This window comes from Melanostigma gelatinosum, assembly GCF_949748355.1.
Source record: "Melanostigma gelatinosum genome assembly, chromosome: 23".
Lineage (NCBI taxonomy): Eukaryota > Metazoa > Chordata > Actinopteri > Perciformes > Zoarcidae > Melanostigma > Melanostigma gelatinosum.
This window is the reverse complement of record NC_136656.1, coordinates 16076900-16094265: the sequence shown is the minus strand read 5'-3', so window position 1 is coordinate 16094265 and position 17366 is coordinate 16076900. Positions and strand designations below refer to the sequence as shown.

Below are 17366 nucleotides of genomic sequence, written 5' to 3'. Positions count from 1 at the left end.
GTGAGGGATGAGGAGGTAAGGAAACATGAGAACACCAGGGTAGGGAGTGAGGGATGAGGAGGTAAGGAAACATGAGAACACCAGGACTCATGGAGAACTGTGTCAAGCTACATATTAGACAAAGTGAACATCTTTTCTTCTACATAGCTGTCCTCAGTCTCATCTGCTTAACTTGGTCATGGAGGCATCAACATGTAATAGAGATGTTAAATTAACAGTGAGAACTCATCATAGCTTAATTTAACATCAGTATTCATAATTACACTTCATGTTTACTTCTCCTGATCTTTACCTCCTATAACAAGGTCCATAGGGGCATCTCAATAAATGAACATGTTATATTATATTATATAACTGTTATTTACTGCTTTTTTTCGTGTTGGAATAAATGTTAAATATTTAACTGCAAAGTAATAATGCGTGTTTGATACTTACATTTTTTTGCATTAAATCATACTGGGATGTTTGCTGAAATTGATAGGATGGCCCTACCTAGAACATTTTCCACCAGTTATACATTTGCAGAGTTAATCTAACAACCTTCTTATTGTTGCTGCAGTCATCTTAAAACAAAAGATCATACTTCATAAAATCAAATGTTTACATTTTCAGCAGCGGATTGTTTTTGCTCGATATAGCAACAACTTAAGCTTAAAGTAACGTTAATCCGCTCACCTGCTTTCACTGGGGGGGGGGGGGGGGGGGCATGCTACAATGGCGTGTGACGCACTTGCATATCCAACGTGTGTTCGTTAGCTGACCCACATTCGGGTTTTATTTTGAAACTGTGGACCGGAATAGGCTTCTTTTCTTCAGTCCATCTTGACGTGAGTACGTGACACATATATAGTAGGCTGGACCATCACAACCCACCGCTGTCTGTGCAGAGGAGAGACGGAAGAGACGTGGGCAGGCTGCCGGTGACATTTAACTTGACATCCAGCAAAACTAGACGCGAACTGCTAGCAAGCATGGCCAAGCCGCTGACCGACCAGGACAAGAGGAAGCAGATCTCGGTTCGGGGGCTCGCCGGGGTGGAAAACGTCTCGGACCTGAAAACTAATTTCAACAGGCACCTCCACTTCACCCTGGTGAAAGACCGGAATGTGGCCACCAAACGGGACTACTACTTCGCCCTGGCCAACACGGTCCGGGACTACCTGGTGGGCCGCTGGATCCGGACGCAGCAGCACTATTATGAGAAAGACCCCAAAGTAAGCAACGATGCCGCAGTTCCACACGTACACACACTGCTGACCGGGGCGTTCGGGAGGGGAGGGGTGCTGCAGCGATCGCAACTAATCACCTCGTGCGTGCGTGTGTGCGCGCGCGCTCTTTGGCTGCTTTGCTGTTTATATCCATTCATAGTAATGTTCCAGTAGCTTTGTCTAAACACGTATCGTGCATTGACACCGAGTTAAAGTGTGCGAGCAGAGCGCGCGGAGTTCTTTCGTTTCCTCCATCCGAGCTGCCTGTTACATAATGTTCTGCGCGTCCAGCTGCACCAGCCTCGGTAACCTTGATCTGATCTGCTGCGCGCCGTTCAGGACGATGCTTTCAAATGTGTCCAAATACTGGTGTCATGCTGCACTGCCGCTGTGTGGGATTAGGAGAATCCACTGGTTGTTGAAATATGTACAGTATTACGTAACGCCCTCCATCACCACCACCACCCCACCACACACTGCGCATCACAAAATGGCCACACAGTTAAAAAAAAAAAAAAGGCACATGGAAAAACGTTGGATCAACACCTTGCAAAGTACCCAGCACTCAGCTCCTCCGTGTTCCTGGAACAGGAGGCTCCATAGAGGGTTTAAAGGGCCATCACCGGTACAATAAATTATGCAACGCCCTGCTGCACTGTCTGTCTGCTGCACTGTCTGTCTGCTGCACTGTCTGTCTGCTGCACTGTCTGTCTGCTGCACTGTCTGTCTGCTGCACTGTGTGACAGCAGTCATGGATCTGCTGGAGGGCGAGTGTCTGGCTTAAACTACACCACTCATCCTGCTCTGCTGGACCTCTGGCTGGTCCATCGTCACACCCTCAGCTTGTGCAGCTTGTGCAGGTTGCTTCACATAACTTACTTTAGATTCCAGTGGACATCCTAAATATTTGAAATATGGCTAAATATGGAGACCGGTTGTTAAAAGTGGGTGTGCGAGACGTCCAGACATTGAGACATTGCTTTGAATATTTCGCTCTGCATGAACATCATAAAGCTTCAATCGCAGGTAGAAACAATCTGGTACAGAAAGTTAACGGGACCTTTAAGAGGAAGAACACACATTTTAGCGGTAAGTCTGGTGACTAATCCCATTACAAACGTCTTCTTCCTCTGTCATCAATGAGCCTCACTGACTCACTGGGTGACATGTTCCTTCATCCCCATCAACACACGCACTGTAGTCCCACACACTGTCCTGCTGCCAGAAATCAGTGATGTGATGTTCGAGAACGACCCAAATCTTTTGAACGTCTCTTTGGTACAAATGAAGGGAACCGAGTTGTACATGAGAGCTGTTCTTTTTACCGTTGTGCCCAAATTTCACTGCCTGCACTTAGATCTGCAGCGCAACCGCAGACGCACGATCGCAGACGCACGATCGCAGACGCACGATCGCAGACGCACGATCGCAGACGCACGATCGCGTTTGCTGAAACCTGCAGTGACCACCTGATTTACAGAATGACTGAGTTGAGAAAGAGAAAATGAAACAATATATTGGTGAGCTGTTTTTGAAAATGGATATCCTCAGTAGGGGCCAATGGGCTTTGTGCTGAGAGCCACCGAGTGAGAGAGTCAGGAGGTAGTGTGAGATGGACTGGAACAAGGCAGCATTTTCATAATAGTTCAATCATATCTGCAGGAGTCAGAGTTTCACAGCGAGCAGTCAGCACGTCAGTGAATGTAAACCGTTTCACTCTGTTACTTTCATGGCTCCAGACATACTGTGAAGTCAGCGTAACCTTTGGGAACTGAAGCACAGACCCTGCCTCTCCTATTCATACTGACCACTGGATGCCTTTGTCACATTCTTTTTTCCCATGTCTGCATTCTTTATACGACACCATCAGTAAGCTGCAGGATCAGAAATGTCACATGACGCACTGCCAGAAATGTTGCACACGTCCTCACACGGTTGGAAGCCTTGTCTCTCTTTCATTAGGTCGGCGTTCGTCGGTACGCGTGTGTACGTGTTACCTGTCACAGAGCTGTGACAGACACTGAGCGGCGTCACTGAGGGCTCTGGTTTGGTTCTCTGTGAAGGGAGAGAGGTATTGTTGGAGGAGCTGCCAGTAATAGCTCTGCTGTTGTTGCCTCTGACAGCAGCTGTTGTGTTTTACCGGTGATCATGTTACAGGGGCCATGGGACACCAAATGGGTCACGTGTGTTTTATTATTAGATTGCTGAGAATTTGTGGAGACTTGTAGTGCTCTATTTAGTGAGTTCTTTCAGATGGAAAGGTATAAGTTTGTCTGGTTTTTAGATATTTATTGAGAGTAATATTGGGAGTAAATGTAATGCAGCCTGGCATTCACAGGTTGCTTTTCTCTGTTTCCCTGCAGCGCGTCTACTACCTGTCCCTGGAGTTCTACATGGGTCGCACTTTGCAGAACACCATGGTGAACCTGGCCTTGGAGAACGCCTGCGATGAAGCCACGTACCAGGTGAGGCAATGGATCCGCTTTGAGGCAGGGGTTAAGAACTACACAGCCCAAAAGTAATTGGAGACCTGAACAAAGTGCATGGACACCCAAACATCACGCCTCCACATCTTTGGTTCCAGTTTCCCACCTGATGTTGCGACCTGGCAGCACGGATTTGCTCCCATGCAGACATGAGTGAGGTCCGACCTTGACGTTGAGTGAGTCGGTGTTCCAGGCAGGCGAAAGTGAAGCCAATGCCAAAGTATCTTAAAGCTGCATTCTCTCTAGTGTCCACCAGGGGCGACTCTGGTTGTACTTCTCTCTTATTCCCTCAGTAAACATTGTAAACATGAGTTTATGTCTCAATCTCTAGTTTCAAGTCTTCTTCAATACAGCATGATGTTCATTTAGTACATTATGGTCCATTTAGAGTCACACAGACCATAAAGCAGGGGATGCTTTAGGGCGGGGCTACTGTGATTGACAGGTCGGTCGTTACCAGAGACGTATACGGCGTGTCGACCACAGCCTCATTCCTCCGCAGTCCAATTATGGTCACTTCCGTTCACTGTTTGCAAAATCCAAGAAGGCTGCAGACAAAATACCAAACTCAAGACTGCAGTCCACAAACCAGTGGTCCACTTCTTCTATACGGTCTATGAGACGGAGGCATTGTCATGTTGAAACAGGAAGAGCCAAACCAGCTGTTAACACAAAGTCAGAAGAACCCCGTAGTCTGAATTATTATTATATCCTGTAGTCTTAATATTTCCTCTTAACTGGAACTGAGAGGCGTGTCCTCATACTTATGGCTATATACATGTAGCCGACTGTAAATGCAGAACATTGCAGACACAATCAACATGTCATAGAATGTAATGGACTGATCCATGGGTGGAGGACAGCTGAGGATGTACCCTAACCCTTGGTACTTTGTTACTCCGGGTGTTTATTGTTGCACTTCAACAGAATTGGGTTTGCAGTTTATAACACAGGCTCTCTGTTATAGATTTGTCAAAGCCCAGGCTGAAATAAATAACCCTGATCATGGAAATAAACAAAGTGAGATTTGATGTGTGAGTATCAGCGATGGCTACAGGATGCATAAAGGAAAGACGAGGACCGGTCAAATGTCCACGCGTGGAGGACCGATGGACGTGTTTACAGCAGTGACAGCATGTTGATGTGTCCTCCTTCAGCTGGGTCTGGACATGGAGGAGCTGCAGGACATGGAGGAAGATGCCGGTCTAGGCAACGGTGGTCTGGGTCGCCTCGCCGGTGAGTTCTTGCTGCCTCCTGATTGGCTGCTGACAGACAGTGATGTTTAGTGCTGCCTCAAACGGACACCACCCCACCCCCCCATGTTGTTTCCTCAGCTTGCTTCCTGGACTCCATGGCCTCTCTGGGTCTGGCTGCTTATGGATACGGCATCCGCTATGAGTTCGGCATCTTCAATCAGAAAATAGTCGAGGGCTGGCAGGTAGGTTCACCTGATGGTGTTTCTGACTGTGAACGTATCCTTACTGCTTATGTTAATCCTTACTATACCGGGATGGGCATTTCTTTACAGGGTTCAGTTTTAAGCTGAACTTTTCTTCATCATACGGAGGACGAAAGCTGCCATCGTACAAATGAACATCTAAAGAAAAAATACGTTTTATAATGTAGAATAGAAATGTATCATCAAATACATGCGCAGGGTCATTTGAAAATATATAAATATGCAAAGAAATGGAAGAATAAATAAATACAATTTCTTTTTTTTATTATTTAACACTATTTTTTTTAACACACTATTTTTGCATTCATTTATTTTCTAATTTATGAATTCAGCTTTTTATTCGTGCTGGGCAAGTTAACGCGTTATCTCGTTAACACATTCATTAATTGACGCCGGACGCATTTTTTTATTTTGAAAGTCCGTGGAGGAAGTCTTCAGCAGACTACATTGATGCAGCTTATGGGAGAAGTTCAGATAAACAAAAGCAAGACAAGCTGGGTTACAACGTGCACCAGCTGTTGCTCTGCCTGGAGACGACTGGACATCGCCGCGGTCAACTCAGCAGACACTCACATGTTAGTGCACCTACATGCTGACATTCAACTCATTCAAACGGCACAGATCGGGAGCGAGCGAAGGACTTTGAAAGTTAGCGGAAACATTAACGTGAGACAACATCCGGTTCTTCAGACGAACATCCGGTTTTCAGAATAAGATGCCAACAAAGTATGAATTATATTCACATTAAGTATGAAACATGCTACCTGCATCTCGTGAGTTAAAGGGAAAATACGCATATGATATAAGAATGATATAATATAAGAAATATGATCGCTACTGTGTAACGAGAACACTTTAAACACCTGATGTGTTTAAAGTGTTTACACCAAATGTTGTTGCCCTTTGTTCATATAGCAGTACTTTTAAAATAAAAGTGCTCAATACACTACTTTTGAATTCATTATTGAACTTTGTCATAACAATCATGCGATTAATCGCGATTAAAATATATTAATTGCGATTAAAATATATTAATCGCGATTAAAATATATTAATCGCGATTAAAATATATTAATCGCGATTTAATCGTTGCCCAGCACTACTTTTTAGATATGTATTTGTTTGCCTTTTATTAATGTGCATATTTATTTATTTTCAAATGAACCTGCACATTTATTTGATCATTTGATCACAACTTTCTTCATGATTTATTTATTTATTTATTATGATGGGAGCTTGTACCCTCCATATCAGAATGCCACTTTCATATTTTTTCAACAGAAAAGATGAAGTCCTCTGACCCTCCTCTTCTTCAGCTGTGTCCATGACCGATACAACACCAAACACGAGCCCACAGTAGATCAGCTGCACTCTTTACCCAGAGATTGAGTGCAAGAAATGGTTTGGCTTTAACTAAAACGACACATATCGCTGATGGTAGTTTACAGAACCTCGCACTAAAGTTAAGGCTGAAAAGTTGACTGAAAGAAGCAGAAATCCTTTTTTAATAATAATTCTTTATTTTATATAGAGCTTTTCTTAGTACTCAAAGACGCTTTACAGGGTTCCATGCACACTATTCGCCCAGTCATACCGGTGGTGGTAAGCTACGTCTGTAGCCACAGCTGCCCTGGGGCAGACTGACGGAAGCGTGGCAACTAATTTGTGCACAACGGCCCCTCCGACCAACACCAAGCATTCACGCGCATTCACACCAAGCATTCACCATTCATTCCTTTGCATGTTTTTCCGAGGTGGGGGAAACCGGAGTGCCCGGAGGAAACCCACGCGGCCACGGCTGAGAACATGCAAACTCAACACAGGTTGTACCAGGAATCGAAACCAGAAACCTTGACTGGGAAGCGAACCCAGTACCTTCTTACTGTGAGGCAGTGATCTTAACCACTCTGCCACCGTGCCGCCCACGGCACTTTTTTAAACGACTCTTTACCCCACAAACATTTAGTTGGATGGACCCGAAGAACTAGTTCTCTACCAGATGAAATGGCAGCCTGTTGTGTGCTGTATGTTCATAAGCACATGAAATCAATACCCCAGCACGGTGTTTCCACAGGTGGAGGAAGCTGACGACTGGCTGCGCTACGGGAACCCCTGGGAGAAGGCTCGCCCGGAGTACATGCGCCCGGTCCACTTCTACGGACGAGTGGAGCACACGGAAGAAGGAGTGAAGTGGGTCGACACACAGGTATAGAACACAGAACCGACCTTCATCAACACGTTGGTGTTCACCTCGTGTCATATAATGCTACCGATTACATATTCATCAGGGGACCGACGAGGTACTTTGGCCAGATTTAATACAATCATTAATAAATATAATGACCATGAACAATAGTTATCGTGAGTTTCCTGAGTTCATTTTGTAACACAAACAATCCTTTTAAATTTGGTTGTTTAAGAATAGTGACCAAGATATGTAGTGAGCTGTACGTTGAGCAAGCTAATCTCACCGGTAACGCATTAAAGGGGCAGTGTGTGATATCTGGCAACATACTCCAGACAGATAGCGGGCAGCATTTTACTCCTGCTACTGGCTTCAAATAAACTACATTCATAGTCTTCAGTTCTAAGAAACAAACTACTAAGTAACAGCAGGGCGGGATCACGCCGTCATACAGCTGAACCTCTTTCCTCTTCCTCTTCCCTCCCCGTGAAAGGGGTTTTTGGAGAGTATTTGCTGTTCTGATGTGAGGGTCCCGGGACAAGAGGATGTCAAATGTGTACATGTTGTAAAGCCCTCTGAGGCAAATTAGTAAGTTGTGATTTTGTAATGGAACAATAACCAGTGTGTTGAATATCTATTTTAACTTTGATTCAGGTGGTTCTGGCTCTTCCTTATGACACCCCGATCCCCGGCTACAGAAACAACATCGTCAACACAATGAGGCTGTGGTCTGCTAAGGCCCCCTGTGACTTTAACCTCAAGGACTGTGAGTATTGTCCTCTGCTGCTGAGGAATCATCATTAATACCATGTACGGATCACTACTGAATATGAACGTAAACCATGTCCCACAGTTAATGTTGGCGGCTACATTCAAGCCGTGCTGGACAGAAACCTGGCTGAGAACATCTCCAGGGTCCTCTACCCCAACGACAACGTGAGTGGACCTCTATCTGGGGTCAGAGGGCAGCACAGCAAATCTGTGTTGCTCTAGAAGTAATTTTATCGTTCGAGTGAAATGAACCGTAACATCTTTTTTAGAATTGTGAATATGTCTGATGTTGTGTCTGCAACTTGCTGTAGAGGACCATTGCACCAACGTGGAGCTTTAACTCAACTAATCAGACATCTTCTTTCTCCAGAACAACATTCTCTAGAATACAGAAGTCAGTTCTGCATGTATTCTAAAAGACGAGTTTCTCATGTTGTCTTTGCTGGTCAGTTCTTTGAGGGGAAGGAGCTGCGTCTGAAGCAGGAGTACTTCGTCGTAGCAGCGACTCTTCAGGACATCATCCGGCGATTCAAAGCCTCCAAATTTGGCTCCACCGAGTTTGTGCGACTCGACCTTTCTACGCTGCCGGACAAGGTGAGAGATCCGTCGTATCCTCTCCAAGATGAGGACTGCAGGGCTGAACCATAACTAGTCATCTGTGAACTTCTCTCCATGGTCATTGCGTTGACATTAAGGTCTTTAATCAGATGGCAGTGGTGCAGCTTGGATGCAGTGTTCTGCTCTTTAAGGCACTACACTGTTTCCTCTCTCTGTCTGCAGGTGGCCATCCAGCTGAACGACACCCATCCTGCTTTGGCCATCCCCGAGCTGATGAGGATCCTGGTGGACATCGAGAAGCTGACTTGGGCGACGGTATGTGGCAGTGCATCAGTGCAGCAACACACAGATGACTGCGCACTCTGGTGCTGTTGGATCGACCCGCTAGAACTGTAACTCCTGCAGTTTAACTGAATTGTCCTGTGGTCACTCGTGTTCTGTCTCTCTGCACCCTGCACCGCTGCAGAAACGATGACGCAGCAGAACGACGCACACTGTGACAGAATGTAGCGAGGTAGACTGTAGCGAGGTAGACTGTAGCGAGGTAGACTGTAGCGAGGTAGACTGTAGCGAGGTAGACTGTAGCGAGGTAGACTGTAGCGAGGTAGACTGTAGCGAGGTAGACGGTAGCGAGGTAGACTATAGTGAGGGTAACAGTCTAGATTCAGCCCATTTCGTGTGAACACAGGATCTCGGTCAGGAAATGATGAGCCATTATTTCTTGATTTATCTGAGCGTGAGGTTCCTTTTGTTTATTTCTATGATTTCACACCAATTTGTTGTTCAAAAGAAACACTGTTCATCCCTGGAATGTAATGAATTCAATGCTACATCACTGATGTTACAAGTTTATCTGCTTACATCTAATTCCATTTTTATGGACTGAATTATAGTCTTATTTTATTTATTTTTTAAATACAAACATAAACATCACAAAATGTCTATTTTAATATAAATAATATTCTTAAAAAATATTTCAAATACTTTTGATTTGGTGAAATGAGACAAGAAGTGTCGAAACATCAAACACATTAAAGCTAGATGAAACATGTATAAGTCATGAGAATGTACATGAATGTGTGATGTTCCATTCCCGAGCTGGACGTGGCTTCTAGTTTGCATTTTCTCCTCACTACACTGAAAACCAAAATCAGCATCACTGTTAGAGTACACAAGACGAGACTGTCATTTTCTACACTAATGAAGTTGTATTTGTCAAAATACACAAATTCTTATGTTCTCGTCAAAGTTTCAGTTGTTGTGTGAGAAAGATGTGAGTAGAGGTGATTATGTTCGATGGTCCGGTCCTCTCTGTGTCCAGGCATGGGACATCGTGGTCCGTACCTGTGCCTACACCAACCACACCGTCCTGCCTGAAGCCCTGGAGCGCTGGCCCGTCGACCTCTTCCAGAACCTGCTGCCTCGTCACCTGGAGATCATCTACGAGATCAACAGGAGGCACCTGGAGGTAGGAGGCAGCTGGACGTAGATCTATGAGCATTTTAGGCATTTAGATGATTTGTCTAAAGGTTCTTGTTTGCCATGTTGCCGATACCCAATGCTTCTCTCTGTGCTCCCTGTATCAGAGGTCTGCACTACTTTGAATAAGAGTACTGCCAAATTTGAGACCCTAACCTCACCCGAGACCCAAAGCTGTTATTTAAGCTTTATCTCGACCGTTATAAGGGCTCCGGTCTTTATTCTTTTTCATTCTGTTTACCGTATTATTGCTCATATATCTGCATGAATGGCTGTATGAGCGCAGTGCCAGTGGAGCACAGCAGAGACTTGATGCTGCTCAGGTAGACATCACTCCTCCATACGTCTCTCTGCTTCACCCTCCAGCGCATTGCCAAGCTTTTCCCCGGAGATCTTGACCGCCTGCGCCGAATGTCCCTGGTCGAGGAAGGGGAGGACAAGAAGATCAACATGGCCCACCTGTGCATTGTGGGATCTCATGCTGTCAACGGAGTGGCCCGCCTCCACTCCGAAATCATCAAAGACACCGTGTAGGGAACGCGGTCCACCCTCCTCTCTTCTGGCTCGTGCTCGTAAAGCGTTTCTGTAGAGTTTGTGTTTGACGTGACTCTTCAAGAACTAACTTGATAATATCCCCAGAACTCAAGGTCCTCCTCTGTTGTTGCTCCCCTCCTCCTCAGGTTCAAGGACTTCTATGAAGCAGACCCTGAGAAGTTTCAGAACAAGACCAACGGCATCACACCCAGGCGCTGGCTGGTCATGTGCAACCCTGGCCTGGCTGAGGTCATCGCAGAGGTGTGTGTTCTTCTTCATACAGACTCAATGCCGAATGGACGTTGATTCTTTGCATATCGAATATTAGCTGACTGACAGCCAAAGCACAGAGTTCAACATGTACACTGCAGTTGCACTTGACCTACATGTGCTGACGTGGTAATGGTTTGTTTAGAGGATTGGTGAGGACTACATCCGTGACCTCGACCAGCTGAAGAACCTTCTGGACTTTGTGGACGATGACGCCCTCATTCGGGATGTTGCCAAAGTCAAACAAGTGAGCGCTTAAATGCTTAAAGAAAGGTGATGATTCTCCTGTTTTGTTTCTGATCACATCCCTCTGTACGACCTCAACCTTTAGGAGAACAAGATGAAGTTTGCTGCCCACCTCGAGGAGCAATACAAGGTGAAGATCAACCCCAACTCCATGTTTGATGTGCAGGTGAAGAGGATCCACGAGTACAAGAGGCAGCTGCTCAACTGCCTGCACATCATCACGCTGTACAACCGTGGGTGCTTTCTCTTCTTGGCAACTTCTTAGAAAACAAATCTAGACTGAGAGTGAAGGCAAAAACTGTTTGTTTTTAATCAGGAATCAAGAAGGAACCCAACAAGTCCTGGACCCCCAGGACCGTCATGATTGGAGGGAAGGTGAGTGGCTGACACCGTTATGTTGCTTTAGTTTTTCTCTGCCATGTGCTTGTTTCGTGTGTCCACTGCAAAGATGACTTTTGTTTCTGGAAGACTGAGAACTGCTCATCCAGCACCATTAAAAGAGAAGAAAAGATTCAACATTTGTTTTACAAGATAATGTACTCAAAGATATTTATACATAAGGACCAATTCCTCAAATATGTTTCTCCCTCACACCCCCTTTGATGAAGATGTATGACTGAGGCTGTCACCAACATACATGTGTGTTAGTACATGTTGATTTAGTACCATGTACCTTATGTCTAATTCATCTTGTAAACTGAAACGGGCGCAGAAAGCTGTACTCCATGCTTCTAATTGCCTCTTTCCATTTTGCTAATTATTGTACCAAGTTTTCACAAATGCTAATATTTTTACAAACACACATTTCAAACATTTTCTTAAAACGAGTGTTTTGTGATTCCATAAATTCAGTCTCGTATAGTTATGATTATTATAGATCTGTGTGGTTATGATTATTATAGATCTGTGTGGTTATGATTATTATAGATCTGTGTGGTTATGATTATTATAAATCTGTGTGGTTATGATTATTATAGATATGTGTGGTTATGAATATTATAGATATGTGTAGTTATGATGATTATTATATATATATATATATATATATATATATATATATATATATATATATATATATATATATATATATATATATATATATATATATATATATATATATATATATATATATATATATATATATATATATATATATATATATATATATAATCTATAATAATCATAACTATACGAGACTGAATTTATGGAATCACAAAACACTCGTTTTAAGAAAATGTTTGAAATGTGTGTTTGTAAAAATATTAGCATTTGTGAAAACTTGGTACAATAATTAGCAAAATGGAAAGAGGCAATTAGAAGCATGGAGTACAGCTTTCTGCGCCCGTTTCAGTTTACAAGATGAATTAGACATAAGGTACATGGTACTAAATCAACATGTGTGTATATATATATATATATATATATATATATATATATATATATATATATATATATATATATATATATATATATATAAATAAAATGAGCTCTTATTTTGTGCTGATTAGAGTTTATCCCAACCAGTAAAAACTGGTTTCATTTCGTGTTTCTCAAGATGGTGTCCTGTGTGTTTCAGGCGGCTCCAGGTTATCACACGGCCAAGATGATCATCAAGCTGATCACATCAATTGGAGACATTGTCAATGATGACCCCGTGGTGGGAGATCGCCTCAAAGTCATCTACCTGGAGAACTATCGGGTCACTCTGGCTGAGAAGGGTAACAACGCATACTGTTCATTTATAATCTTATTCACAATTGAGTAATTTATCATTTGGAAACTGACCTTTTGCGAACATATTAAGGGCTTAGAGTCTGCAAGCCAAGGACATACAGTATACTCGTGTGTGTGTGTGTAACTGAACCTGGTTGGAGAGAGAAACGGGAATTCTGAATCTCCTGTCCGCAGTCATTCCTGCATCTGACCTGTCGGAGCAGATCTCCACAGCAGGTACTGAGGCCTCTGGCACCGGGAACATGAAGTTCATGCTGAACGGAGCCCTCACCATCGGCACCATGGATGGAGCCAACGTGGAAATGGCGGAGGAAGCTGGAGAGGAGAACCTCTTCATCTTCGGCATGAGGGTGCCCGACGTGAAGGCTATGGACAAGAAGGGGTGAGAGTTACAATTAAAATGTATAAATAATATTTGGATCAAATTCACCATGTTCTGTAATACCGGTTCAAATGTAAGTTCATGAATGAATTACTGAACTGGGCCCAAAGTGGCAGACCTCCCCTGGCCTTCTCTTACAAAATGTCACTCTTTGAGACACAAGAAGGAAGAGACTCAAAATAACCACAAAGAAAAATACAACAATTAAAAAGAGACACAAAGAGAGGCCCTACAACCCCAAAGAGACTAGAAAGAGAGGCCCTACAACCCCAAAGAGACACAAAGTGACTAGAAAGAGGCCCTACAACCCCAAAGGGACACAACGTGACTAGAAAGAGAGGCCCTACAACCCCAAAGAGACACAAAGTGACTAGAAAGAGAGGCCCGACAACCCCAAAGTGACTAGAAAGAGAGGCCCTACAACCCCAAAGACACAAAGTGATGAGAAAGAGAGGCCCTACAAGCCCAAAGAGACACAAAGTGACTAGAAAGAGAGGCCCTACAACCCCAAAGAGACTAGAAAGAGAGGCCGTACAACCCCGAAGTGACTAGAAAGAGAGGCCCTACAACCCCAAAGAGACTAGAAAGAGAGGCCGTACAACCCCGAAGTGACTAGAAAGAGAGGCCCTACAACCCCAAAGAGACAAGAAAGAGAGGCCCTACAACCCCGAAGAGACTAGAAAGAGAGGCCCTACAACCCCGAAGAGACTAGAAAGAGAGGCCCTACAACCCCGAAGAGACTAGAAAGAGAGGCCCTACAACCCCAAAGAGACACAGACTAGAAAGAGAGGCCCTACAACCCCAAAGAGACACAGACTAGAAAGAGAGGCCCTACAACCCCAAAGAGACACAAAGTGACTACAAAGAGAGGCCTTACAACCCCGAAGACACAAAGACTAGAAAGAGAGGCCCTACAACCCCGAAGAGACACAAAGACTAGAAAGAGAGGCCCTACAACCCCGAAGAGACACAAAGACTAGAAAGAGAGGCCCTACAACCCCAAAGAGACACAGACTAGAAAGAGAGGCCCTACAACCCCGAAGAGACACAGACTAGAAAGAGAGGCCCTACAACCCCAAAGAGACACAAAGTGACTACAAAGAGAGGCCTTACAACCCCGAAGACACAAAGACTAGAAAGAGAGGCCCTACAACCCCGAAGAGACACAAAGACTAGAAAGAGAGGCCCTACAACCCCGAAGAGACACAAAGACTAGAAAGAGAGGCCCTACAACCCCAAAGAGACACAAAGTGACTAGAAAGAGAGGCCCTACAACCCCAAAGAGACACAAAGTGACTAGAAAGAGAGGCCCTACAACCACAAAGTGACTAGAAAGAGAGGCCCTACAAGCCCAAAGACACAAAGTGACTACAAAGAGAGGCCCTACAACCCCAAAGAGACACAAAGTGACTTCAAAGAGAGGCCCTACAACCCCAAAGAGACACAAAGACTAGAAAGAGAGGCCCTACAACCCCAATGAGACACAAAGTGACTACAAAGAGTCAACGCAACTTCAAAGGGAGAAAACGACTTCAAAAAGGTGCAAACAAACACAAATGGACTCAAACTACAAAGACAGAAAACGACTGTCCTAAAAAAGGGGCAAAACAAGCACAAACTAAAAGTAACTACACAAACACCGAAACAATCACAAAGAGACACAACCATAGGAAGATGCGAAATGAATGAAATGAAAGTGACAGAACAACAACAAAAAGGCTGAGCAACAATAAAGTCTTTGTCCTGCTCCTATGTAGAATAAGTGGTAGGCTCTTTTGCATGTCTGGGTCCAGGGGTCCATTGTCTGATGTGTTTTTGTTGAATGTCTTTTGTCCTCAGCTATGATGCCGCGTCGTACTACAACCGTATCCCCGAGCTGAAGCAGGCAATGGACCAGATATCTGGAGGCCTCTTCAGCCCCGGCCAGCCCGACCTCTTCAAAGACCTCGTCAACATGCTGATGCACCACGACAGGTTAGAGCACACTGACGCTGGGGAAGCAGCACCGAGGCCTTGCTGACACACAGCCTACCTTTATGTCCACAGTGTCAGGCAGTGGCATCAATGCGTCACTGTCAAGAGAGTGAGACTGTTGCACTTTAACGCCATAAGACACTGGTGTGAAACTGTCCTGTTTGCTTGGAGCATTAACGTCCCAGTTGAATGTATTGATTTATAACTGTACGTCTGTGCTGCAGGTTCAAGGTGTTTGCAGACTATGAGGCCTACATCAAGTGTCAAGAGAAAGTCAGCGCACTCTACAAGGTCAGTAGACTCCAGTCATTTGTCCTGCAGTGTAACACAGCACGATGACTTCTTTTATTAGTTGTTTTAACTTCATACTGTATGTCTCAAATTCTGTTGAATTCTTAGCTTCATCTGATATGCAATGTTATACTGTAATATATTATATGATACTGTCCCTCTGTGTAGTGTTTATTGGTTATGTTAATAACTCCTTCACTCCTCCTCCTCTCCCTAAAGGACCCTAAAGAGTGGACCAAGATGGTGATCCACAACATCGCCGGCTGTGGTAAATTCTCCAGTGACCGCACCATTTCCCAGTATGCCCGGGAGATCTGGGGCATGGAGCCCAGCTTGGAGAAGATCGCTGCTCCTGATGATCCTCGCTAAAACCACCTCACCATAGCTCACCATGTGGTCCATGCACTGTAGCTTCTTCACTGTGTAGCGTGGCATTATTTCTTTACATCATTAACCCCTAGAGCACCTCTATTACTCCAGTTCATGTTGCAGTAGTGTGTATCGCAGTGGGCTCGTCCAGAAACCCGATAACTAAATTGGAGACTATATCTTTAACTTAACAGTGATTCCAACCACAATTCAAACTATATTTCCCTTCAACTTCTGAGCCTATGTGGCTCCCAAGACCCAGCAAACACGCCGATAAACCTTTAGCACTGTTGTGGTCCCGAACCAGCCTCAGTCTTCCATGGAAGAGGGACGGGACGCTCTGTGGTTAACCTGCACTGTGGCCTCGTAGCAGCACTGTGACTGGACTGTGTCAATATATACCGTCTAATAACTCTTCATTCATGTTCCGTATTACAAAACTCTCCGACTGCCCGGTTAGTGTGTCATGGTGTTATGTGCGTATATCCATTTATGTGTTATTAGAGTGGAGGTCAGGGGAGCCCTGTGATGCAGATGTACTGACTCCTCAGGTCAGCTGCGATGTCCTCAGCATGTTTGTCTCATTCTGCTGTACTCTCTTCATAAGGTGATCTGTGTTCGAAGATAACGAAGCCTTCTCTGCCTACAAACCCAAAGTGACTGAATTAACCTTTGGAAGATGTGTGTATTCTGTAGTTGTGTGTGTTTAGCATACGTGAGTCTATGGCACTGTGGCTATCCACTCCATCGATGTACTGTAACATACTGTCCTGCTTCAGCTACTGTCTGACTGACTGGTGCTGCCTGCAGAAGCAGCTGCTCACTACGCTGAACCTCGCATTTCACTCGCAGCCAGTGCTTTGCTTTTTCTTTGTCAATAAATGACAAAACTACAATACTTCCGATGTTTCAGTCACCTCTGTAGTGCAGCACAGACACAACGTTGTCCATGTAAAGGTAACTGTTTGTTGCACATTCCTGACCCCAAAATGAAAATGACGATGTGGGCCTCATGGATCCACGTTGAAGCTGTGCCTGCACCATAAGGCCTGCGCTGTTCTTTTAGATGTTCGTTGACCTGACTATTCTGCAACAGCATGAACACTCTGACTGATGGTATCCTTCTGTCCCATGAACACTCTGACTGATGGTATCCTTCTGTCCCATGAACACGCTGACTGATGGTATCCTTCTGTCCCATGAACACGCTGACTGATGGTATCCTTCTGTCCCATGAACACGCTGACTGATGGTATCCTTCTGTCCCATGAACACACTGACTGATGGTATCCTTCTGTCCCATGAACACACTGACTGATGGTATCCTTCTGTCCCATGAACACGCTGACTGATGGTATCCTTCTGTCCCATGAACACTGACTGATGGTATCCTTCTGTCCCATGAACACGCTGACTGATG

General features: G+C 44.6%; 1 protein-coding gene across 1 annotated transcript; it reads left to right on the top strand.

Annotated features, from left to right (window-relative positions):
* The first annotated feature begins 868 nt into the window (after positions 1-868).
* pygmb (phosphorylase, glycogen, muscle b) lies at positions 869-16846 on the top strand. The gene is made up of 20 exons (XM_079295755.1): positions 869-1214; positions 3572-3673; positions 4852-4930; positions 5029-5132; positions 7228-7359; positions 7993-8104; positions 8192-8274; positions 8560-8703; positions 8890-8982; positions 9989-10135; positions 10513-10676; positions 10827-10941; positions 11096-11197; positions 11282-11429; positions 11513-11571; positions 12773-12914; positions 13105-13312; positions 15152-15286; positions 15511-15577; positions 15797-16846. Exons 1-20 carry the CDS (start codon positions 972-974, stop codon positions 15944-15946), a joined length of 2529 nt encoding a protein of 842 aa, XP_079151881.1. The 5' UTR covers positions 869-971; the 3' UTR covers positions 15947-16846.
* The last annotated feature ends 520 nt before the right edge of the window (positions 16847-17366 follow it).